Source organism: Mus pahari, chromosome 10, assembly GCF_900095145.1.
Source record: "Mus pahari chromosome 10, PAHARI_EIJ_v1.1, whole genome shotgun sequence".
Taxonomy (NCBI): Eukaryota; Metazoa; Chordata; class Mammalia; order Rodentia; family Muridae; genus Mus; species Mus pahari.
In genome coordinates this window covers 26,262,860-26,288,692 of record NC_034599.1, presented here as the reverse complement: position 1 = coordinate 26,288,692, position 25,833 = coordinate 26,262,860, and the positions used below count along the sequence as shown (strand labels likewise).

The following is a 25,833-nucleotide window of genomic DNA, read 5'->3' as shown; positions in this document are numbered from 1 at the left end:
AACAGAGTACTTATCAGGGAAGGATCCTTTTATAGGAAAGAGCCCTAATTATCAGCCTGGCTGGCAGGCAGCTGCGGATCCAGTTCTGTACCTTCAGTTCCTGCTTGGGCTCCACGTTCTTTATTGTTGTGTAATACACATGGTGGCCATATTGGTAAGCTACCAGGTTCTGTTCTAGGTGGTTCTGGGCTGGGCGCACAAACATCATCCAGTTACAAAGGGTCTCATCGGACAACTCAAACCAAAGGTCTTCATGCAAATCCCTGTCTTTTCTGTCTCCTTTATCAAGAGAAACCTGTAACGAAAGAGAAGGTGAACTGAACTGTGTCCTCCAGAAAGGCAGTATGCATTCTTAACTGCTAAGCCATCCCCCCAGCCCTGAGGAAGCACGCTTTCCCTTAGATATATTTTTATTTCTTTTTATGCATGTGCCCGAGTGTTTGTCTGTGCATCACATGTACACAGTAACCAACAGAGGTCAGAAGAAGCATCAGGTCCCCTGGAACTGTAGTTTTAGATGGTTGTGAGCTGCCATGTAGGTGATGGGAACAAAAGCCTGTTCCTCTACAAGAGCATCAAGTATTCTTAACTGCTGAACTGTGTGTTCACCTCTGCCATCCCCTGTGAACTATTCTTTAACACAAAGAACACCACAAGTCAGACCCATTCCAAGACTCAAAACTGTCTCAGTGCAACTGTCCCAGCACACACAGGGCACTCACTGCCACAGACGTCTCCGTACTCTACTTAAAGTCTTTCTTTTGGACACGGGACCTGACCCTGGGCCCAGGCTACCCTGGAATTCACAATCCTCCTGCCTCAGCCTCACAATTGCTGGGATTATAGGTGTGTGCCACCACACCAGCTCTAAAATAAAAACTTTGTTTCAGATAGGTTCTCATGTAGCCCAGGATGGCCTCAAGCCCATCATGTAGTCAAGGATGACCTTTATCTTTTGATCCTCCTGTCTCTCCCTCTTGAATGCTCGGATTACAAGGCAGATGAGCATTCGACCAAGATGCATTTTCAGCCCTCTATCATTTTGTTTAGAAGAGAAGATGCAGTTAACATGGTGGCATGTGCCTTTCATCACAGCACTTGAAATCTGTCTGTTTGGGGCTAGCTTGGTCTACATAGAGAGTTCCAGTACAGTCAGGGCTATATAGAAAGGCTCTATCTCAAAAAAAAAAAAAAAAATTTTTTTTTGTTTATTAAAAATAAAAGAGAAAGTACACCAAGCTCCTTATTAAGAGTCTAACTTTATGATCTCCCTGGTCCCTCCCCCCCCAAAAAAAAATCATGTGGGAATTCTATAACCCCGAGTCCTCAGATGTGACTACAGTGGAGTCAAGACCTCTCATAGGGTGATTCTGTTACACAGCATCATCAGGGCCGGCTGAAACCCAATAAGAGGGAGCATGAACACAAACACACGAGCCAGAAAAAACAGCCTGCCAACATCTTTGCCTTGGCCTGGCAGTCTTCTGAGCTTTGAGAAGTACATTCCCATTATTTAAGCTACCCAGCAGGGGCATGCAGTGTGCACATGTGTGTGCATGCATGTGAAGACCANAATATGAAACGTGGATTTTCTTTCTTTCTTTTTTTCCTTCTGTCTGTCTCTCTGTCTCTGTCTCTCTGTCTCTGTCTCTCTCTGTCTCTGTCTCTCTCTGTCTCTCTCTGTCTGTCTCTCTGTCTCTGTCTCTGTCTCTGTCTCTGTCTCTGTCTCTCTCTCTCTCTCTTTTTGAGACCAGGTTTCTCTGTGTAGCCCTGGCTGTCCTGGAATTCACTCTGTTGAACAGGCTGGCTTCAAACTCAGAAATCCACCTGCCTCTGCCTTCCAAGTGTGGGATTAGAGGCATGTGCCACTACCCTGCTTCCTCTGTAGCTCTTCCTTTTATTCCCACGGGCATCTTTTTGATTCAGTCTAGCTGGCCAGCTCCAAGGATCCTGTCCCCACTTTCAGATTACTGCAATGACAGGTGGGTCACCATACCTATGAGGCCTTTGGTTGTTGTTGTTAGTATTGTTTATTTTATATGTGTTAGTGTTTTGCCTGCATGTATATCTACCACATGCGTGTCTGGTGCATGTGGATCGCAGAAGGCGGCACTGACTCACTTAGAACTAGAGATCTCTGTGGTCTGAGCTGCCCCATGGGTGCCAAGGAGCTGAACTCTGCTCCTGTGCTTGCACGGCGAAGGTTTTGTCTCCCCCAGCATCCTGCAGTGTTTAAAGACGAAAGCCCAGCATACTACTCATAGCTCCCCAAACTCCCTATCTCCAACCACTTCTGCAATGTCTTAAGCAGATGCCATTACCATCTCTAGTGCACTGAGGATGAAGACCAAGCTTCCATAGAAGCAACTTCAAGTACGAAAACAAAACTAGCAAATAGCTGGTGTGACTTGGAAAAAAGGAGACTCGGGGCAAAACATAAGTGACTGTTGGAAAGTCTTAGCAGGACGAGAGCAGTGGAAGAAAGCCCAAGTTACCTTGAGATGAATGTAGCAATCTTTCAGCTCCGATCCCCTGACCAGCGGCCCCTCCACTGGGCCAAACTGGGTGCGCTTGGGGATTCGTCTTTTGGAGAACACTCCTCCAAGGAATCTGTCTATGTAGAGGACCAGAGGCAGACTCGCTCTTGCCCGGGTGAGCACAGGACGGTTAGGGATCGGATGTAAGGGGCCATGCTTAGGGCACACAGAAGAATGTGCATTGTTACACTCCTCACACCCTGCAAGAGAAAGAGAGCTTAAAGAGAAGTCAAATGCCTTGAAGCCTCTTGAGCCAATGAAAAAGGTGCTGACATAAAAATAACCCCAAATCTAAGTTTTCAGGCCAAATTTAGTTAACTCCTACAAAGATGCTAGCAATCTACTATAAAGTATTGCCTTCCATAGCCCAGTCAGAATGCTGTAATTTCCATCTAGTATCATGCTAATCCCCTTATGCCTGCTAAAAGTAATATGCAACTCATGGCAATTCCCTGCTGGACAGTGGTTCCAAACAGTAGACACAATTTACAAATCAATTATAAGAAAAAAATGAAAAGCTTGTTAGTTAGATGTTGCAAAATCTGATGAGACAAAATTATTTTAATAAAGCTATTGTGGAATCAACCCTGACAAGACCGTTTAATCTACTTTCTTCTTCCAGTGAGTCTGAGAAGCTGTAACACAGGGGCAGTCTAAGGCAAACAGAGAATGTTACTCTCTTCAGGCTGCACGGCCTTTCTTACTCAGACAGCAACATTAGTCCGGCCCTGGCGGGACATACATTTTCAATTGATGCTGGAATTCTGAATTTGCCTCAAGCCAGAAACGCTCTCTCCCTTTTCAAGAGGAGCCCAGATACTCAGGGTCACAAATCAGAGACAAGAAACCAGGCCAGACAGAGTTCAGACTCATCACACCCCACCCATTCTGGCTATGTGCTGACCTGGTTTAGGTATTTGAAATTTTCACAAATTCTCAAGTAATGCAGAGTGACTTTGTATTAATATTTATAAGGTAAATAAATTTCAGTGCATTTGATTAAGGAGCTGCCTTGAAAACTTATTCAAAGGAAAACAAAACAAAGTTCTTTGTTGCATGGGGCTTAGCTATGGAGCTGAGTACTGCCCCAGCCAGACATGAGGGTGGTGCAAAGCCACAAACTTGCTCACTCAGGAGAATGAGGTCAGTCTGCCACGTGGGCATGAAAAGCCACAGAAAGAAACAATGAAGTGGAAGGTACACACGGAAGCCTGAGCAGGCAGGACAGAAGGATGATTCAGGGTGCGGCATCCCATCCCAAGCTGGAGTCAGCTCTTCCAAGGCACTCAAAGTTGTAACCTTCAGAACAAAGCCAGCCTAGGAAGGCTGTGGAGCGCACCTGTGCGGCCGAGCCTGAAACCTGTAAGTATTCTTACACATCCCATGAACGAGACAAAGCAACGCAGTGCAGAGAGCCGACCTAGGCCAACTCACTGTAGCTACTAAGAGCCCCAGTGTGGGCCTGGTTGCCCACTCACTTGACCCTGGGAAGGTAACTAGACTTTCAGATTCTTTATCAGTAAAAACAAAAAAACAAAACAAGAGTCGGGACCTCCCTCCTAGGGCTGCTAGGAAGACAGAGAGAGATGATGCGCTAGCGTATGGGGCGGACAACTGCTATGCACATGACCACACTTGCACACATCCTCCCAGCAGAGTCCAGTGCCCGCACTTACACAAGTCATGGGGGTCAAAAGGCCGGGGTGGGTCAGGCTGCCAGTCATCCACATCTGTGTCTTCAGCATCCTCTTCCTCCTCTTCCTCTGTATCCTCATCCTCATCTTCCTCTTCTTCCTCTTCCTCTTTTGCATCTAGTCTGGCAATGGGGTTCTGCAGCGTTGCCAGAGGGTCGGAACCATGCACGCTCTCAATGGAAGGCAGCACCTGGTTATGTACAGGCAATGAGGCTTGGACAGAAGCTTGGGGACAAAGCAAGCAGGCATCTCTTTTAAGCAAACCAGAACCCACATGCGTGCACAACAAATACACTCCTGACAGATATATTTTTTATACTAGTTTCTTGCAAGACTCTGGAAAAAACAGCTTTTATCCATAGGCAACTTTATCCACGAGTCTAACTTCCTTCCAGATGTCTAATGCCCTTGGCTTTTAAGCTCGATTCTCCCTCTCACCTCCTGCCTCATACCTGGACAGACTGAGACAACGTTGACACACACCAGTACGAGGTTCAAATCTAGTTCCATTCCTTGCTTTCACAGGACATTTCGCATTGACCTAAAGGACCTGCCCCACCTCCCGAGAGACTTCAGGTGTACACGAAGCATCTTCCCATTGCTTCCAGCAGGGGTTGCTTGTGAAACAGTCAGTCTTTTTATCTGCATTAAATCTGGGGCAAGGGTTGCTCCTTCCTTTTGAAAGTGACTGTGTCACACAGGGAAGGAACATATGGCTTTCCAATTACTTTGCTTTTCTAGAGACTTATGATTGTGTGATGTCTACACATGTAAGTGTGTGAGTGCGTACACTTGCCTCTCCGTGCATATATGCAAGTCAGATATCAACACTGGATTGCTGCTTTTTTATCACTCTCCATTTTTTAAAATCATTATTACATACGTCCATGAATGCAGGTGCCCACAGCAGCTAAGGTGCTGGATCCGCTTGGAGCTGGAGTTATAAGGAGTTGGGAGTCCCCTTTTATGAGTGCTGGGATTTGAACTTGGACCCTCTAGCAGAGTAGTACATGCTCTTAACCACTGAGCCATCTCTCCTGCCACACTCTATTTTTTGATGCAAGGTCTACTGCTGACCTTGAGCTCATTAATTCAGCTACATGGGCTGGCTAACAGGCCCCTGGTATCTGTGTCTGATCCTGTAGCACTGGGGTTACAGGCAGTCACACAGCACCATGCCCATTTTTATGTGGGTTCTGAGAACCCACATTCCTGTTACCATGCTTATACAACAAGCATTTTTTCCCCCACTGAGCCTCTCCCCAGCCCAGCTTGTTATTTTTCAGACGGAATTACTATGTTGCCCAGACAAGCTCTCCAAGCTCCTAGACTCAAGTGACCCCCCTGCCTCCCAAGTATCTGGGATACTCACTCCCCTTAGTGTTTTGCTTTGTTTCGTTTTGTCTTCAGTGCTGGGAAGAGAATGCAGAGCTTTCTGCATACGAGGCAAATGTTCTAGCGCTAAGCACATCCCCACTTCACTTTTCAAACTAAATACAGGGTATATATAACACGTGGTTAGAACAACTTCATAGCTGATAGCTCTCCTTTGAAACACTCTGAAAGGCTTAAGTGTTTCGGACATAATGAAAGAAGTGAATATTCCCTGTGCTTAAGTCAGTGTTGCAAAGAAGCAAACATTTAGGTGACATACAAGATTAATGTTGTTCATCACATGCAGAAAATAAATAGCACCCTGCAAAATGAGTGGTACATGCTATACAAGACCCTGAGCTCCTCTCTTCCGACCGTATTAAACCCATGTCCTTCTTAGTCATTTAACCATTTACCTGTCCATATGCTGGTTTCTTCTGCTAGGATGCTATTCCCTTGTCTCCCTTCAAAATGCAACCATGTTCCTCAGCAAGCTACATCTGACATCCTGACCCCCCTGTGTTCTGAACATCTACTGCAACAGGAACCGCAGTCCGCTCATCCGACAGCTCTGGGTCTCAGTTCCTCCGCAGGTAGCCAGGACATTTGAGAAGAGGGCTATCACACCTGCCCATACTAAGGTTCAGTAGAAAAGGCCAATGTTTCTGTCATGTGATACAAATATTCAAGAACTCAAAATTCCTAATTTATTCCATCATTTTTCATACAGCCAAACTTCCACAGTTCCTTGGTCATCTTGCCCGCTTATTCCCTAGTGAGTTACACATGTCTACGAACGTAGCATCAGACCACACCAGCGTAAGACAGCTACCTTTCTACTGCCAACTTAGTAGACTAAATCACTTAGTAAACTTAGACTCACAGATGCCCAGTCATTTCACACTCATCTTCCCCCCTGATTTTTTAAGTCAGTCTAACTATATAGTTCAGGCTGCCCTTTAACTTGTGAGTCTCTGGCCACTGCCTCCTGAAATCTGAAATTCTGGGCATATACCACTGTCTTAGTTAGGGTTGTACTGCTGTGAACAAACACCATGACCAAAGCAACTCTTGTAGGACTTAACTTTTATAACTCTTACATTTAACTGGGGTTGGCTTACAGGTTCAGAGGTTCAGTCCATTATCATCAAGGCAGGAGCATGGCATTGTCCAGGCAGGCATGGTGCAGGAGGAGCTGAGAGTTCTACATCTTCATGTGAAGGCTGTTAGGAGAAGACTGGCTTCCAGGCAGCAAGGACAGAGGGTCTTAAAGCCCACACCTACAGTGTCACACCTACTCCAACAAGACCACACCTACTCCGAAAGGCCACATTTCCTAATAGTGACAGTCCCTGGGCCATATATATACAAACCATCACAGCCACCAAACCTAGCAACTCTTTTTTTAAGAGCCTCACATAGCCAGGCATGTTTATACATGATTTTAATTCCAGTACCCAGGAGGCAGAGACTGGCAGAATTCTGTGAGTTCAAGGACAGCCTGCTCTATACAATAATAATGGACAGCCAGAGATATAGCGAGACACCTTGTCTCAAACAACAAAGAGCAATCAGAACAGCCTTGAACTTATGATTCTTGACACTACTTCCCAAGTAGCTGGGATAACAGGCATGCAGGTGCATGTTTGGCCTGTGTTTGCAGTCATTTAACCTCTTACACAACATTCCATCTCTGTACCTCTAAGCCTTTCAGAACGTTTTCTTTTAAATGGTGGGGGTGGGGGTGGGGAAGGAACTAGGAAGATACCCTGCCTCAGCCTGGACACAGACTAGATGCCTCCTGAAGGTGGGGAGAAGGCGGGGAGTTCTGGCGGTACAAACTCCTCAGGCTCCTCAGCACATCCTGCAGGGAAGGAGGCAGCGTCATCCCCACTCATCACCTTGAGCACTTACTACCTACCCCACCTGCTCTAAGCCACTTAAGCTCAATGCCAGCGTTAGCGATGGATGAATGTTATCTCCACCAAAGCACCACATACACACACCTCAGTTCCTCAGGGCCTGTCTCTGTGCAGAGCCCACCAAAAAGATGCGCTCCCAACTCTAAAGTTACTCTAAAGCTACAGTGAGACACTTTTTCTCAGTAGATGTGGTTAGGCGAGGTGGCTGCTGGCTTCTCGACCGTGCTGAGAAAGCTGGCTTGAGAGTAGTCATGACAACCTTCCCATGTCCCACATGTCAGCGTTAGTTTTGAGGACTCATGCTGGAGCAGAATACCCAAAAGCACAACAAGCAATGTGGGAAAAGCAGGGGAAGCATCAAAGAGCATTTCTGGGTAAGACCTGTCTCTATGTAGACAGCACAGGCCTGAACACACTGGGATGCTCTGCAACTTGGTTTAATTCAAATTCCCCTGGCATCCACTGAACTCTAGGTATGTATCTAAGTTCCTTTGAGATGAGGTACATCTCAGTTCCCAAGCTGCAGACATGAAATTCAAGTTCTGTCACTACTTGGCTTTTCCACTATGTCACAATAGCCCCTGTGGAATTCAGTCTATTCAAGGACGGCAGCAGCCGATGTAAACACCCCTTACTTTGCCCCTCCTTGAATACTAGGCAACAGGCTAAATACATTCACTCCTGGTGATGGCCAGGCAGTGGTAGGTGACCCGTATGTGCCCGGTTTACACAGAAGAAAAGAATTTGAAAGGAAGCTGCTAGTGCTGTACACTGGGCTCTGTTCAATCAGTGAAAGGAAAGAGGATCTGCTAAGCACGCTGTACACTTTCTTCTTCCCATGCAATGCCACCCCATGGTTAATTCCAAATCTATACAAGGCAATGCAGGACACGATTCATCTGAGAAGTCAAACAGGAGATGAGACTGGGTAGCAGTGAGTAAGACAGAGTGGTCTGTGGCTCCTACTGAGCCCAATTATCAAGAAATCATATTTTCCTCTCTGTGTGTGGGAAGTCACACATGCTAAGTTTTGGAAATAAAGAGGAGTGGGTGCCTCCATGTCTGTGCACCACTGCTACCTCTCTTAAAGACAAAGGATGAACAGACAAAAAGAGCTTCAAACAGGTCTTCCCACCAGTAAGAACCAAAAAGAGGTCTTTCAGCTAAGGCAGAGACTGAGACAGACAGACAGACAGACAGACAGACAGACAGACAGACAGACAGACAGACAGACAAGACAAGACAGACAGACAGACAGACAGACAGACAGACAGACAGACAGACAGACAGAGTTGGGGATGCAGCTCTGTGGTACTATGTACTTTGCATGTGCAGGGCCCTGAACTTGACCCCAGCATGAAGAACAGGAAGAACAAGCCCAAGCAAGGCTCTAAGCCAACACCTATAGTCACACTGTTTTATAATGCCAGGGTTCGCAGAGCTATCTAAGTACAATTTTCCTTTCATACAAAACATGAAAGGACCAGATTGTTTCGGGAGATTGGAGATGAAGAGCCCTTTGAGGTATAAATGGAAACAAAACCATCAATTAAAGCATGCCTGAATAATAAAACAACAAAATGCATTTGTCCATCAGATTGTCAAGATCTGAGAGGAATGAAAGCACCCCAAAGGCATGTGGGACCGGGCATCTGCATGTAGTTGACAGGGATGTAAACTTCTTCAATAGCCAGGAGCAATCTACAAAGAACTGTCAAAATGGTTTTCTTAAACAAGACATGGTAGTTCACACCTGTAATCTCAGCCAATAGAGGCTGAGGCAGGAGAATATCATACTCAGAGCCAGCTTAGGCTACAATGCTAAACAACTACCTCAAAAAAACAAAAACAAACAAAAAAACAGAATCCTGTTTTCTTACTCATAAAAACAAATCTCAAATGCATCAATCAAGCAGAACAATGCAACAAATTCCATATTCTTGCCATTTAGATTCAGAACACTAACTGATCTCCCACCCTCTTTACCTCTCACTAGATTACTGCGAAGCAAAACCTACACATTTTATAGACCATCATCTTTAAATAGCTGTGTGTGTATGTTTGTGTGTATGTGTGTGTACATATTTCTATACAGCAATCTTTATAGTTTACATATTATCATTTCTAAGAACTTACTGCTTTTAGTGTAATTAAAAATCCTTCACTGTTGCTATTTTTTTCCCCAACTGTCTCCTCTTTTTTGACACTTGGTTCAATATAACCAGAATCCAAATGAAAACCATATACAGCATTTACTACACTGATACATCCAAGTCTCTTAGTCCCCCTCCTCTTCTTTTCCCTTGCCACTATTTGTGAGAAAAGTCAGGGACAAAGCTCAGTAGTAGAATGCTTGTATAATGAAAACAAAACAATACAGCAACAAAATCCAAACAGGTTGTTTGGGTGGGATGTGGCTCCACTCATACAATGTTTGCCTCACATGCATGGAAGGCCTGGGCTCGATCCCCAGGACCCATATAATAAGTGTGATGTTGCATGCCTGTGATCCCAGTGTATAGGAAGTGAAGGCAGGGAGATTGGAAGTTCATCTTCGGCTACATGAGTTCAAGCCTAGCAGCTTAGAATACACAAGACCCTGTCTCAAAATCAAAGTAAGCAAAAACCCCAAGCGTGAGGCCATTTCCTTTCTCCTGTAGTCCACAGTAGATCTCACCAGGAAGCCTTAGACACCCTTGACTCATCCAGTTTGTCTGCCATGCATCCTGTCAGCTGCAGAACACTCGACAGACTTGGACAGGTTCAGGTTTGATTTTCTGGGATGAGCACCACACGATATGACACATCAGAAAGTATACAACACTAGGAGACATATAATGAGCAGCCATCCCTCCTCAGTCACAGGTACTTGCTGACATACTTGCTACCTGCTGGTGTGTCCATCCAAACCCTCATCGGTCTCTTTCAGGCTGCTATTGACAGCAACCACCCAGAACTACACTTCATCAGGGATGAAAAAGGGCGCTGTGATCATTGTCTGGAAAATAAACGTCTCTCTCAGGTAACTGTCAAGGAACTCCCTGAGCATGAAACTCGGACTAAAGGCTTGCCAGCTTTCAGAGGGTCTAATGGTATGAGTGTTTCTGTTTATCTCTCCCTGTCTGTCTCTCTCTTCCACCTTGCTTTTCTCCTGAAACAGAGCCTAGCCATGTAGCTCAATCTGGGTCAGAACCTGTGACTCTCCAGCCTCTGCCTCCCAAGTGCCAGTGTTATTGCGGCACCAGGTCAATAACAACAGCAGCAAACCCTTATGATCATTCTTTCATTGGAACTTGAACACACGTCCTACTTAGGTTTGTGTGTATGTGTCTGATCTGATGTCACCACTATTTTGCTCAGGCTGGTCTTCACCAGGTGGACTCAACCAATCCTCCTGTCTCATCGACCTCACTGGTCTATGCTTACCTTTTAAAACTTCCCTAACCATGCACTCTTTCTTAGCAGGCTACTTCAATATACTGCCTGCAGTGTGTTAGTACTGTGTTCTGTCTTGCTTGCTTTCCATTAAAGAAGTTAGAGAATGCACATATAAAATCCAAGTACTCAAGGTGGCATAAGGGTAGAAGGACACTGCAGGAACATGACAGCCACTATATTACTTCCACATGCCACAAAGGGCTTCTCCTTACCTGTTGAGCAGTGGCATCCTGTTGGACATAAGCTACCTGGGCTGGGTCTGTAAACAGAGTCTGGACAAAAACAAACATATCAAGAGCTTAGACTGCTCACTTACACAGGGAAAAATGACTCTCTAAGAGAGTTAGCTAAGAGTTATCTTGACTCACAGCTAGTAATCCTTCATTAATGCAGGAGATAAAGACAGTATGCTTGCACCTGTCTACAACCTTTCATTCACAAGGCTCCAGAGATTGAAGAAGCAACCATCAGAAAGGGCCAACAGACTTTAGTGTTCTACTCTCCAGCAAAGCCCCTCTTGAGGTTGAATGTCGCAGCTAATTAAAAAGGCATGTCATGCTAACATAAAGACATGCCATGAGTGGAGTGCACCACACAGTCTGAAGTCTACTCACAGAGAGACCTGTTTGTGAGTGGGTGAAAATGGACTCAGAGGTAGGAGCACAGCAGAGTGTCAGGAACTTGGGTTCATAAGCCATTACAATAGGAACATGTGTTTATCATCAGAAAAGTAGAAAGAACACAAATTGAATGTATAGCCTGTGGATTCTTTTCTTATAAAGCCAGTGGCTACAAAAATGACAATTAGGAAGTTTAACCACGATAAACACATAACAACTAGAAAAGGAGAATTTCCATAAGTGATAGCTAAGACATGGTCAGTATCTCCAATCCAGAGAACGTCACTCTGTCAAACCTTTTGGAAAGACTTTGATGTGCTCAAAATGTTCATAAATCTATGGGAATAAAAGCTGGTTAAGTCTGAATTTCAGAGGAACTGGTACAAGAAGTTGAGATTTCTTCACTTTGACATTTTAAAAATTATGGAAATTCAAACATTTACTTAACATTATAATAAACTAGCACTTACATACAGGCCACTCTTTACACAGACTCTGGATGTACTTCAATACAGACAGAGGACTAACATCAAACCCAGGCATTCCCACAGTACCATGGGAACATTTGACAGTTTCATCTCTGTATAGACTGGAAATATATTCATGAGATGAATCTCTTTTTTTTCTTCTTAGAAGTGATAAGAGCTTCTTGATGAAATGTTACACAAGGACAATTTTATGACAGGGATCCTACTATAAAAATATGCATTTTAAAAAAAATGAGGGGCTGGAGAGATGGCTCAGCAGTTAAGAGCACAGGCTGCTCTTTTAGAGTTCAAGTCTCAGCATGCACATGGTGGCTCACGACCATCTATAATAGGATCTGAGGCCCTCTTCTGGTGTGCAGGTGTACATGAAGACAGAATGTTCATATACAATAAATAAAACAAATCCTCAAAAAAAAAACAAACAAACAACAACTAAAGCCAGGCATCGTGGCACATGTGTGAGTCCAAGGCCAGCAAGATCTACATAATAGTGAGTTCCAACTTGGCCAGGGTTATAGAGAAAAACCCTGTTTCAACTAAACAAAAAAAGCTGGGCGGTGGTGGCGCACACCTTTAATCCCAGCACTTGGGAGGCAGAGGCAGGCAGATTTCTGAGTTCAAGGCCAGCCTGGTCTACAAAGTGAGTTCCAGGACAGCCAGGGTTACACAGAGAAACCCTGCCTCGAAAAACAAAAAAACAAAACAAAACAAAAAAATGGTTCAGGGTCAATGCTACAGCCACTGGTAGAGCAGGCTCCTAGCATGCATAAAGGTCTGGGTTATAATGTAACACAAAATGAAGAAATAACAATAGTATAATGTGCTGCATACTGACTCTGGCCTCAGCCTTCATTAGTAAGTGTGAGCATGGTTTGTGGGACCTGTGTACATGTATTCTATGAAACACATGTATATAGGTAACACATTATAAACACTTTGTACACTGTAAAATGCCAAAAACATTTGTGGAATATTTGTGTCTTTTTAAAACTCTAAGACACTGGCAAAAACTAAAAGTTATACTGTACAGTTTTTTGTGAATATACGCCACGACTTCTATTCTCCAGTAACAGAAGTCCTACAATCCAGTAACTTACTAACAAACAGCATAAGCTGGTGGTAAGATGCGCTCTGTATGCTTTCAGTGAGCCAGCTTTGATTTAGCTATACACTATGTAACAGTATACAGAACACATGCTTGGTTCTGGATACTCAGTAAAGGTAACAAATTGCCAGCCACCTCAGTGGTCACTGGAGACAAAGGCTAACATGAGACTGGGGTTCTAACTCATTTCTGTATTTAATTTAAATAAATGTACCATCTCTTTCATTGCCAAATTCGTTATACACTCCTTGATAGCAAAAAAAATCTTATCTGAATGTTTACTGAATCAAAACATCTAGGACAACAACTGACCCATAGCAAGCATAAGCAATTGGCATATTAATTAATAAACAAGTCAGAACCAATCCTTCACATGCCTGTGCAGCTTCCACAGGGTGGATGTACACCAGTGTGTGCTCTGGACCGTCCACTGACGTGTAGGAGGCACCATCTGCTGTATACACCACCTGCTGGGGTGGACGGACTTGGTCGTCGGTGTATACGATCTGAGCCACAGTTCCGGCATCCGGAACAAAGTGCACCTGGGGAAAAAGCAGTCAAGTATGCAGCATCTGTCTTTATAAAGCAAAATCAAACTCACAAAGGCATACGGCCAACCCAGCACAGCTGAGCTGAAACACCCCTAACACAAGGGAAAGCAGCCTTCAGCCATGCTGAGCTAGAGCCCTGAAGGCAGGATGCTCAATGCCAGAGAGCTGACTTGAATTCTTTTGCCTTAAAAACACAATGTAAGTAGATAACTTGTGGTGACTCACCAGGGGGCAATTAATTGATCCTGGAAAAGCAACTATAGATTCCTTCATGACACCACTGTTAAAATACAAAACACACATTGCTTTGTGATGTGGGCCTAAAAGCAATTGCTTTCAACACATCATAAAAATTCTATTTTATAATTAAACTGCTTTCCAGCAGACACATTAAAATAAGGTCACTTTCACTCCTCCATGCTGTTTCATATGTGAAGGACATACTGCATGGAGCAATTCAGGAAATGTCACTGAATCAATGGATGTGGTACAACTCCTTCTCACTAGCTAAGTACAGAAGCAGAAAACCTGAATCAAGTACTTTTAAGTGGTTCTGGCCAAGAAGTTCAGCTGTCTACAGGAAAGTATTCATCTGTGTCCTAAGACCTAGAGAACTAAAAGGACTGAGTTGTCTAAAGTCCTCTCTGAGGGGTTGGCAATGACTGACTCTGTGGAGGTCCCGGTATGGCATATGCCTCATCCTTGATACATAAAGTCTACAGATGGATAACCACAGCACACATCTGGGGCAGAAATAATTGATGTGCTGACATCCTGGGTTGGCATCCTGGTTCTTTTACTCACTTGCTACTGGTCCTAATGTTTCTACAGCATTTTCTCCAGGAGGAAATAATAGATTTCAGAGATGACACATAAACTAACTTAATGCCCAGAAAGAATGCTAGAGGCCAAGTGTAATTGAGCACCACAGGAATACAACAGATTTCCCGCTAAGTGATTAGTCGGTCTTCTGTATACTTTCAATTTATGCCTGAAGACAAAGCATACACATAGGGGAAATTAGGCTCCCAGCATATCTCCACAGCTTCCATTGCTGTAAGGTAATCTTGTGATTTACAGTGTTCGCCTTTCTCATTCATACCAAAGCTTTAAAATGGGGGACAGACGCTTTCCTCAAAAAAAAAGGAGAAAGCTAAGCTTTTCCACTTGTCTTTTCTCACTCAGTCTGTAATAAGAATTTTCACAACTATGGAGCAGAAAAGACTGGAAATAAAGAATGCAGGGGGGATCCTGACCACAGATCCCACAGGCAGGGACCCTGATCAAAATACAGAACCTCACAAAAACATTTTCTCCCCTCTCACCCCCACCTCTTTCTCAAAGTCTCACTACGTGGCCCTGACTGCTTGGAACTCACTAAGTAGGCCAGGCTGTCCTTGAAGTCACAGAGATGGACCGCCCCACTCCTCCTCTTTTCCCTACTTTTGGATAGACACAGTATGCAGATTAATGAAGGCAGTCATTAAAACAGTTTCCACGAGGAAACCAGAGTTCTCAGTTATTCTGCTGAAAACACCTCTGGAGTCACTCTCTCTAAACTTTAGACTGTATGTCATATTATATCATCATGATTACTTACTGCAGTGTTGATTATTTCCTAAATTATGTGATATTTGCACATTTAGATCTTTCAAGGTTAACTTTCTGATTTTGACAAGGTACTATGGTTTTAAAAACTGGATCAAAACCTCCTGTTTATCATATTGTTTAAAACTGAGTTTATGGGCCCAGCTTCGTCCTGTTATCACTGGGAAGGCAGAATCAGGCAGATCTCTGTGAGTTCGAAGCCAGTCTAGACCATATAGAGAGTTTGAGGTTAGATAAGACCGTGTCTTAGAAGAGAAGTTAGGTCACTTTATAAACATACCTTAGGTTTCATTACTCATGGAGAACTGAACCCCTTTACTGGCTAAGGTAAAAGTAGCCAGCAAAAGAGGCCAGCAAAGGCTCGAGGTTTTCAGGATCAGACAAGGATAGCACAGATAAGGAGGGGACTAAAGTGGCATCTACCAGCAAGGGGCAGAGGTGAGCCTACAGAGTAGAGGAGTAACCAAGTGCTCATGCATTCCTGCTTCTCCAGGCAAGTTCTCCCTCCCAGCCACACTCGCTACAGAGACACTGCTAATTCCTGAGCTGCGTCTACCCAACAATCTACCCAACTGAAACACTGCTGCCAACAGTGAGCCGGAAGAGGCTGTCCCGTTTCTCACCTGTGTAGTGCTTGGTTCATGGTCTGCAGACGGCGGCCACACATGAGTGCTTTCATCTTTGGGGTCCATTGCCTCCTTGTTGGACAGCTCCAGGTCTGGCCCACCTACAGCAGCAGCACAGGGCAGAGAGCACTCCTCTGTGCCCTCCGCCCTGTACACATGCGCTCATCCAGGACAGGAAGGTCTCGCAGCACCCTGAGAAAGACAGGAAAGGGACCATGTTTGAAGTGGATGGCTATGTTTTAATACGTTAGTTTCAACCACAAAGGGGAAAGAAAAGGTAACATACCTCAGCAGAGGGTATGAACAATGCATTATTTGTGACAATAAATATAATAAAATGCATACCTGCTATATTTTGGACAATTATTAGATGTATGTCTGTACATATGTATATACATGGTAACTATATATAGAATGCAAGCCTCATTATAAATATTAAAGGCAATCTTAGTTCTTTTGAGAAAAATTATTTTCCTGTGTATTAGCTATATGTAAATAACAGACTAACGTTCTAATCTGACTGATGTATAGTCCAAATTTGTTTTTTTGTTGTTGATGATTTTTTGTTTGTTTGTTTTTTAGAGACATGGCTTTTCTGTGTATCCCTCCCTGGCTTCCTGGAATGGACTCAGTAAACCAACCAGGCTAGTCTCAAACTCAGATGATCCACCTGCCTCTGCCTCTGCCTCTGCCTCTCTGCCTCTCTCTGCCTCTCTCTGCCTCTCTCTGCCTCTCTGCCTCGGGAACACTACCATTTCTACTCAAAATGAAAAGCGGAATAATAAAAATGGCAAAACAAGGGATAAACTGCTCATGAAAGAAACTGAATTTCTCGGCTCACAATCAGTCTTTCATTCTTTCAGGTCAGTACAGAGTGAACACTGAGCAGTCAAGTCTATCCAACACCAACACATGAAGTCTGTGCCTTCTAAGATAGAACTCTTGTTAATTCGTTAGTTATTGTATGTGAGTACACTACAGCTCTCTTCAGACACACCAGAAGAGGGCATCAGATCCCATCACAGATGGTTGTGAGCCACCATGTGGATGCTGGAAATTGAACACAGGACTTCTAGAAGAGCCGTCAGCACTCTTAACCACTAAGCCATCTCTCCAGCCCCAAGATAAGACTCTTTAAAAGATTAGTTTTATCTTTTAGGTGGGAAAGGGTTCAAGACAGGGTTTCTCTGTGTAGCCCTTGCTGTCCTGAAACTCACTCAATCAGACTGACCTCAGATATATACTTGTTCTCTGCCTCCCAAGTGCTGGGATTAAAGGCATGTGCCACCACTGGTTTTAAAAACGTATTTTTAGGGGCTTGAGAGATAGATGGCTTAGTGGTTAAGAGTATTCGCTGCTCTTTCAGGGGTCCTATGTTCAATTCCCAGCACCCATATGGCAGCTCACAAATGTCTGTAACTCCAAGTCGAGAAGATCCCCGACACCTCAGAAAGACATACATGTAGTCAAAACACCAATGCACATGAAATGAAAATAAATAAAATTTAAAAAACAACTTGCTTTTTAAAGATTTATTTATTTGTACGTATGATTATTTACCTGTATGTATACCACATGTGTGCCTAGTGCCTGAGAAGGCCAGAGGTGGCCACTATAGTCTCTAAATTGGAGTTACAGATAGTTGTGAGCCGGGAACTGAACACAGGTGTCATCTGCTAGAGCAGCAAATGACCTTAACCACTAACCCATCTTCCCAGTCCAGACGACAAGCTCTTTGTAAGGTGATGCTCTTCCCTTTTGATGAGGAGCATAAAACACAGCATCCCACTATATCACAGGACATTCATCATGCTTGATCCACTTCTCGCCACTCCCACCAAAGTAGACAGGGGAAGGCAGCGGTCAGACAGGAAAGAGTGCCAGCCGGCATCCACCAGAGTCTTCTCCGTTATTAATAAAGATGTGATGAGAGGCATGTCCTATACCACACACACTCCAATCTCTACATCAAAGTAAAGCCCAGTGAAGGATACCATAATGCCCTATACCTAACTTGACCTCAGGAACTGTCATGTGTGAACTACACAGCAGCCACCTTCATGAAAGCCTGTCAACAGCCTGTTTCTGCCTTCCTCGTCCCTGCCCCTCACTGTCCCTACCATATTCAGTGGTACCCGAAACTCTGGAAATGGCAAAGTGGCTAGAGCCTTCACCCCCCCCCCCAACCCACGAAAGAGCCAGGCCCAGGTGGTGGAAGCCTGCATTCTCAGCATGTAGAAAGTAGACAGGACCCACACTCCAGCCTTCATGATGACATGGCAAGAGTTCCCACTGCACCATCTCGGCGGTCACACTATCCTCTTCTCACCTCAACCATTTTAGAGTAAGTTACAACCACTGCTTCTTTGCCTTGTTTTTTTAATGGTGTCTTGCTAAATTAACCAGACTAAGGTGAATGGTGATGGTGCATGCCTTTGATCCCAGTACTTGAGAGGCAGAGGCAGGCAGAACTCTGTGAGTTCAAGACCAGGCTGATCTAGAAAGTGGGTTCCAGGACAATCAGACCTATTATACAGAGAAACCCTGCACCCTGTCTAGGAGAAAAAAAATTGCCCAGGCTAGTCTCAAACTCCTGGGGCTTGCACGGTTGGTCCTCTTGTACTGGTCTCATGAAATGACTCGTGTTCCGTCATCCACCTTACCTCCATATTCCTAACTAGTTCCTAAAACTGAGAACACTGTCTTAGAGGCATGAGTCCATAGTCAAAATCATGCAGGTGAGGCTGGAGCAGCAATTCTACTTTGCTCACACACTTCCTAGGATTTCATCAACCGTCAATTTTACTGTCCTTAACAGCCAAAAGAACAACAGCTTTCTCCCTGGCTCTGATGCAATCTGGCATCAACCACCGCTTATTGTGTGTGCGCTTGCTATGTGTGCTGTGTGTGTGCTCCCTGTGTGTGTGCACCCTGTGTGTGTGCTCACTACGTGTGCTCTCTGTCTACTTCACTGCAACAGCTTCCTATTCCTGGTCTTCAGTGATACAGAATGGTCTTCAGTTTATCTGATATTTCTCTGAGGTTAGATTCAAGATACAAATGCTTAGCAAAAAATATTGCAAAAGGTTTGCAGTAGTATCCTTCTCATACAAGAATTGGAGAATCTTTTTATACCATCTTTTTATACTAGCCATGGGAATACTTGGACCAGGCAGTTATACTGATGTCCTTGCAAACTGTACACAACCCCACATGCCTCCTCGCAGTTTAATTTCTAGAACGGTGTTTTGTACTTTGAGGGAAAGGTAGAGCCCATGATCTCACAGGTGGTAAGTGAGCAATTCACACTGATCCCGGCCTGTTCTATTTCTTTCATTTATTTCTAGTTTAGTAAGTGTTAAATAAAATTACCTGAAAATTAAGAGTACAAACAGATATCATGGACAGTCACCCTCCCCAGAGTCTCTTAGTTACTCTTCAGGGACAATTCCTAGGATCAGTTTCTTGTTTTTCTTTCCAAAGGCATTGTATTCACATATAAGCAAATACATATACAATATATTTCTATCTCCCCAACTGCAAACAAATGAATTATTGACTCCTTACAAGGTAACAGTTCTTCTATGTGTGTTTGTTCTGTGTGACAACCTATCTTGTGCACTGTCCCATCCACATACATTTGCTTCACTTTTTTTTAATTCCAGCCGCATAATGTCTTTATATGAATATATTATGATTTATTCAACCACCCTTATGCTGTTAAATGGCTAGGTTTTGGGACCTGTGAGATAGCTCAGTCCACATACTGCTTACCTTATAAACCCAAAGACAGGGTTCAATCCCCAGAAACCATTTAAGGAGCCAGTGTTGTGGTTGGTAAATTCTAGGCCAGTGAAAGACAGAGTTGGGCATTCAGTTTGAGGGCTGACCCCTGAGGCTGCCCTCTAGCCTCCACAAGTAAGCGCACATCTATACATCCCCGTACGCATCAACCCTCACACACCACGAGTACTGGCACTGCCCACCTGGCCATTTAGGTTTGCTCTGATCTTTTACCATGTCATGATGACAGTTAACTCTGGACATATACTAGGGTTATGGGGGTTAGTGTCTTCTACTCTCTGTTCCAAGAAGATAGTGCAGCAGTTGAAGTACTGTGTACAATGAGACCATCATTAGTTTCTGAAGGACGCTGGTCCTCACCTACCCTGCACCCAGCACCCTGAGCACACCAGAAGTCCGGAGCTGGAGAGAATTAACAAGCACTGGAGACAGCCTCGGCTGAGAGAAGCGTGGAAAGGGTGTGGGCTGGCCTGGGTTTTAGTAGCAAGTTAGCTAACCTTGAGCAAATCTCAAAAGGTCTCTTTCTCTGTTTTCCCTGTAAAATGGAGGCTACGTGATTACCGACATAAAGCAGTGGGTGGAAAGTGCTTTAACATCAAGTTTGCTACAAATAAGCAATCACATTTCAAAAGTTATCCAGTGGGGAAAAAAATAAAAAGTTATCCAATCGGGTTCTAGTCTCCTCCCTGCTTATCTTAAGCCTCCGGGTTCCTTAGAGACAAGGAGTACGTTTTGTTAACTGCAGACATGAGGAAGAACTTGGGTGATTTTTCTTGAGTAAAGCTATCCTACTGTGAGATTGGAGACAGAGGAGAGGATGTCTAAGCCAGGTGCGCTGAGATCACTTCCTACAGGAGATGAAGTGTAACAGATGTTAGGAAGAAAGCAAACACCAAAAGGGACAGGACAACCACTCCGATCTGAAGTGCCTTGGTTAAAACTTAGTGGATCAAGGAACGGCAATGATGTAAAGCATCAGCAACCTCACAGAGCAGGGCTGGGCAGAGGCTGGGGAGGGAATCGCTTAGCATGTACCGAGGGAAAGACACGGAGTGATCAATCCATCTGCTTGTAGGGAAGAACAGCAGTAACCTCTAGCAATGGGGATGAGACTCGCTGCCCACAAAGGCAGGTCCCAGTAAATTTGCCAACACTGGTAGCAAACACAGCACAGTGTGGTAGCAGGAAATACACATTTGATCTATGTCCCCTTTATCTGGCAGGTAAATCTTAAGTTCCTGGTCCCTACAAAGGATGCTAATGACACAGTTGATGTTGGCAGCCTGGGCAGGGTCATGATGGGTGCTGTTGCCAAGACAATATGAAAAAATAAAAAGATTGTGGATTCAGCTGTCTGAAGTCCAGCCTCTTCCAACACCCTCTTGTCCTTCACGGTTGAATTCCCATCCTGTCGTCCACCCACGGTCCTGTACCAAACTCTTTTAAAAAGTGTTCAGGGAATGACACAGATAACAGACTAAAGATTAAATTTAGCACCAAAGGCCAAAAATGACATTTTAGCCAGCTTCAGGATAGCTTCCAGGAAGAAGTATGTCTGGAGGGGGCAGGACGCCCTCTCCCCTACCTCTTGTTCTCTGTATACAATCATCTGGAGTTCACTGGCAGTAAACAAACACAGAGGTCTATGATGCATTCTAGTGAGGAAATGGAAGTCCAGATGTGAGGTGGGGAATGTCAACTTAGAACGGGCCATGAGAAGCACAGGTAAGACAGCCTGCAGTTGATACTGGCATCTCAAATAGGAGCAGCCTTGAGGACTGAGCCACCCACCTGGGGGAGCTAAGCGAGCTCCAGGAAGCCAGCATCCCAGCTGGATTGCAGTTGGTTGGTTTTTCTTTTCTTTTCTTTTCTTTTCTTTTCTTTTTCTTTTTCACAAGACAGGATTTCTCTGTGTAGCTCTGGCTGTCTTGGAACTCCTTCCATAGATCAAGATGGCCTTGAACTCAAAGATCCCCCTGCCTCTGCCTCCCAAGTGCTGGAATTAAAGGCATATGCTGGTTCTTTTTTCTTTTTTCTTTTTTTTTTTTTTAAAGATTTATTTATTTATTATATGTAAGTACACTGTAGCTGTCTTCAGACACTCCAGAAGAGGGCGTCAGATCTTGTTAAGGATGGTTGTGAGCCACCATGTGGTTGCTGGGATTTGAACTCTGGACCTTTGTTAGAACAGTCGGGTGTTCTTACCCACTGAGCCATCTCACCAGCCCTGGTTCTTTTTTCTTAGTGATATACAATTGTATCTCTTGGCATCAGCATCTTAAATTCAATAAAACCTGGCACTATTTGTGATCACACAGCATAATGGCAAGCATTCAAGAACTGGTCACAAAGCCTCTCACCCTGGTGAACACTGAGTACATCTTTAGTACATGGCAAGCACTGAAGAGAAAAAGTTGTCCGTAGCTCTGCCCCATAGGGTACAGCATCTAATTCAAGAGCTAAGAACCAACTTCCCCGTTCCCTCCGCAGTGGTGGAGACTGTGGAGACATTTCTGGAGTGCTTGGCCTCTCCCTCCACTTCTCAGTGATGTCTGCACCCCCATCCTGTCACCACCCAGTGTCATCCCTCAGCATCTGTCCTCTCACTCACATCACCACTGGGTCATTCCTAGCTAATGACACTGCTCCAGAACCTTCTGAGAGTCCACTGCCTACATCTGCTACGGAAAGGTTACAAGGAACCCAACTCTGTGGTGTAAAACAGCAGAACTGGCTCCAGTATTTAAACATTCCAGCGGTTGGGGATGCCACTCAATCAGCAAAGTGCTTGTCCAGCCTACACACACAAAGCTTTAAATTCAGTTCCTAGTACTGCATAAGACTAGGCCTGGTGGTACATGCCTGTAGTGGCAGCACTCAGAGGGTAGAGGCAGGAGGATCAGAAGTTTAAGATCACTACACAGTGAACAGGAGGCCAGCTTAGGCTACATGAGACCCTTCCTCAAAAGAAAAAAAGAAAAAGAAATTCCATGTTCATGGTTCTCAATTACACTCTGATAACAGAACATCATGAAATGTTACCATCTCTCTAGATATAAATTTTTCTTAAATCATTTGAAAAGCAAGGTCAATCAAAAAGGATACTACAAAAGCACCTGCCGCAGAGGCCTGACAACCCCAGTTCAAATCCACTTAAAGGTGGGGAGAGCAGTAACACAACCAGCTGTCACCTGACTGCCAGGAGTGTGCCACAGTACACTCACACACACACACACACACACACACACACACACGCATACACACTCAACAGATACACAGTACTCACAAGATACACAATAATAATAAAAAAACAACCATTTTTAAAAAGTAGCTATGGTGGTGCTGAAGAGATGGCTCAGAAATTCAGAAGAACACTTACTGCAGTTGCAGAGGACCTGGGTTCTATTCCCAGCACCCACATGGTGGCTCACAAGCATCTGTAACTGCAGTTCCAGGGGACCCATTCCTCTCTTTTGGCTTCCTTGGACACCAATCACATGTCAAGTACACACATACACATATTATATTGAAAAATAATAAAAGATAATGGTGCTAGAGAGAGGACTCAGTCCATAATGCTCCTGCCACTGCACATTTACAAATGGTTAAGTGGGAATCTTTCTCTATAATAAAAAGTTGAGCCGGGCGTGGTGGCTCACGCCTTTAATCACAGCACTCGGGAGGCAGAGGCAGGCGGATTTCTGAGCTCGAGGACAGCCTGGTCTACAGAGTGAGTTCCAGAACAGCCAGGGCTACACAGAGAAACCCTGTCTCGAAAAACCTAAAAAAAAAAAAGAAAAAGAAAAAAAGAAAAAGAAAAACCAAAGAAAAGGGCTGGTGAGATGGCTCAGTGGGTAAGAGCACCCGACTGCTCTTCCGAAGGTCCAGAGTTCAAATCCCAGCAACCGCATGGTGGCTCATAACCATCCGTAACAAGATCTGACTCCCTCTTCTGGAGTGTCTGAAGATAGCTACAATGTACTTACATATAATAAATAAATAGATCTTTTTTTAAAAAGTTGAAATAAAAAATTCATAGATAACAAGTGATCACTACCTCACTTCTTCATGATGCAGATGGGATGTCACTGGGCTCTTTTTTCTCAACAACCAGGAATCAATGCATTGCTACCAAGAAGCAGGAGTGGGTACATTCAAGGACAACCCTGCCTCCCAACCCTCCCTCCACCCAGTCAAATTGGCATTGTTCGTCCGCTCACTCCCATTGCAATCTCTTGGGCTCAGGTCCTGAACTGTGGCCAGCACTCTCCTTCTGAAATCCTTGGAATCTAATCTGCAGCTTAGGCAGCAGGCTGACTATAGCATCACTGCCCTCCAGAAGCTCAGCACACAGTAGCAAACAGTAGGCAGCAGTGGCAGCCATAGCACTGCGGTCTACAAGTGTAACCTCAGCTGCACTCCTTACTTCTTGAGTTGTATTTGCACCCGAGCTGAGTCAGGGGAAAGACAATGGTCTCGGGGAAACACACCGTAGTTACCTAAGGTACTGCCACTTAAGAGGATTTTAGGAAGAAAGAAGGCAAAGGTGAAAGAGACAGCAGGAGGCTACAAAGGATGCTCCTGCCATGCTCACTGGCGAGGTGGTACAGGCCATGATGCCAACCTAGTTAAGAGCCAGCTTCCACACTCCCACCCTCACTCATCTCATTTATTTCATAAAGTCTCAGACTTTGGAGCTAAACTTATTTTTTGTTTCTCTGACTACTGATGGGATTGGCAAGGGTTTTTGTTGTAGCTGTTTCTTTTTTATGCAAGATTTAAGAAAACTTCCTGTCACCGTTTGAATGTGCAGTGCCCCACTCCCCAACAGGCTCCTGTGTTTGACTAGTCGGTCCCCGGATGGCAGTGCTGCTTCAGAACTTTAGGAAATAGGTCAGTGGGGAACAGAACTTTGGGTTTTATAGATTGGCCTTGCTTTGTGTCCTTTCCTTTGTATCAGTGGAGACACAAACAAGCCACTGTCGGCCAGACACTCCTCCCACCGTGGAGCCAGCTGCAAATGCCTTTCCCACCGCTATGTCCCTCCAGGATACACTGTATCACTGAAACCTACGCCAAAAGAATCCTTCCTTCTTTGTGTTGCTTCTTGTCAGGTATCAGGTCAAACTGAGGGAAAAAAGGTAAGTCACGCTAGCAGCGCCTCCCAAATGCAATTCTTTTCCTGGGGACAGAGCCCTGTGGGAGTGGCCAGAGAGAAGCAATGGGCTCAATGCCAATCACAAGCACAAGATATTGAAGATAAATAACTCAAATTCATCTCAGTCAGAATCCAAGGAGCTCACACTGATCACTGGATCAGCTCAGCTCATTAATTTAGTGCCCACACCAACCCAAAGAGGGTTCAGAAAATGCATCTTAGGACACAGTAACAAGCAGGCAGACAATGACAATGAATAAGAAGCACCACATTAAAGCTGACTACAAGTGCAATCAACAGAAATGTTCTGTTCACATTTGGGATGTGAGTTAAAGCTTTTACACTTAACTGATTCCTGGAACAAATAACTTTAGAATTCATGAAAGAAATCATACTGAGCTTAGTTCTAACTGGTGAAAGGAAACTGAAGCAGATATACAATAGACCAACAACAGAGTGATGCAAATTCCGGTACTAATTCTTTATTCTTGCTATGAACTGCAAGCCTATTTGATTATTCCAATATGTGCTGGCTAGTTTCATGTCATAAACTTCTTGACCTGAGCTAGTATCGTTTTGGGAGAGGAAACCTCAACTGAGAAAATACTTCCTCCAGATTGGCCTGTGGGCAAGCCTGGGGTGCATTTTCTTAGATTGATGTAGGAGGACCTTGGGATGATGGTCCTGAAATAAAGACAAGCTGAAGCGGGCCGTGGGAGCCCATCCCTTTAATCCCAGCGCTTAGGAGGTAGAGGAAGGCAGATCTCTGCATTGAAGGCCAACCTGGGCTACAAAGCAAGTGCCAGCACAGCCAGGGCTACAGAGAGAAATCCTGTCTTGAAAAAAGAAGAAAGGAAGGAAGGAAATCCTGTCTTGAAAAAAGAAGGAAGGAAGGGAGGGAGGGAGGG

The 25,833-nt window shown here is 44.5% G+C and overlaps 1 protein-coding gene across 3 annotated transcripts in view; it reads right to left on the bottom strand.

Annotated features, from left to right (window-relative positions):
- The window catches only part of Prdm10 (PR/SET domain 10), a 100,545-nt gene that overhangs the window by 53,745 nt on the left and 20,967 nt on the right, over positions 1 to 25,833 (bottom strand). For all 3 annotated transcript variants that reach the window (XM_029543397.1, XM_029543398.1, XM_029543399.1), the window contains exons 2-7: positions 15,961 to 16,155; positions 13,556 to 13,720; positions 11,178 to 11,237; positions 4,214 to 4,421; positions 2,496 to 2,737; positions 92 to 295 (exon numbers count right to left, since the gene is read on the bottom strand). In XM_029543397.1, coding sequence (XP_029399257.1) covers positions 92 to 295; positions 2,496 to 2,737; positions 4,214 to 4,421; positions 11,178 to 11,237; positions 13,556 to 13,720; positions 15,961 to 16,029 — 948 coding nt within the window. In that variant the 5' untranslated portion in view covers positions 16,030 to 16,155. The remainder of the gene's footprint in view (positions 1 to 91; positions 296 to 2,495; positions 2,738 to 4,213; positions 4,422 to 11,177; positions 11,238 to 13,555; positions 13,721 to 15,960; positions 16,156 to 25,833) is intronic.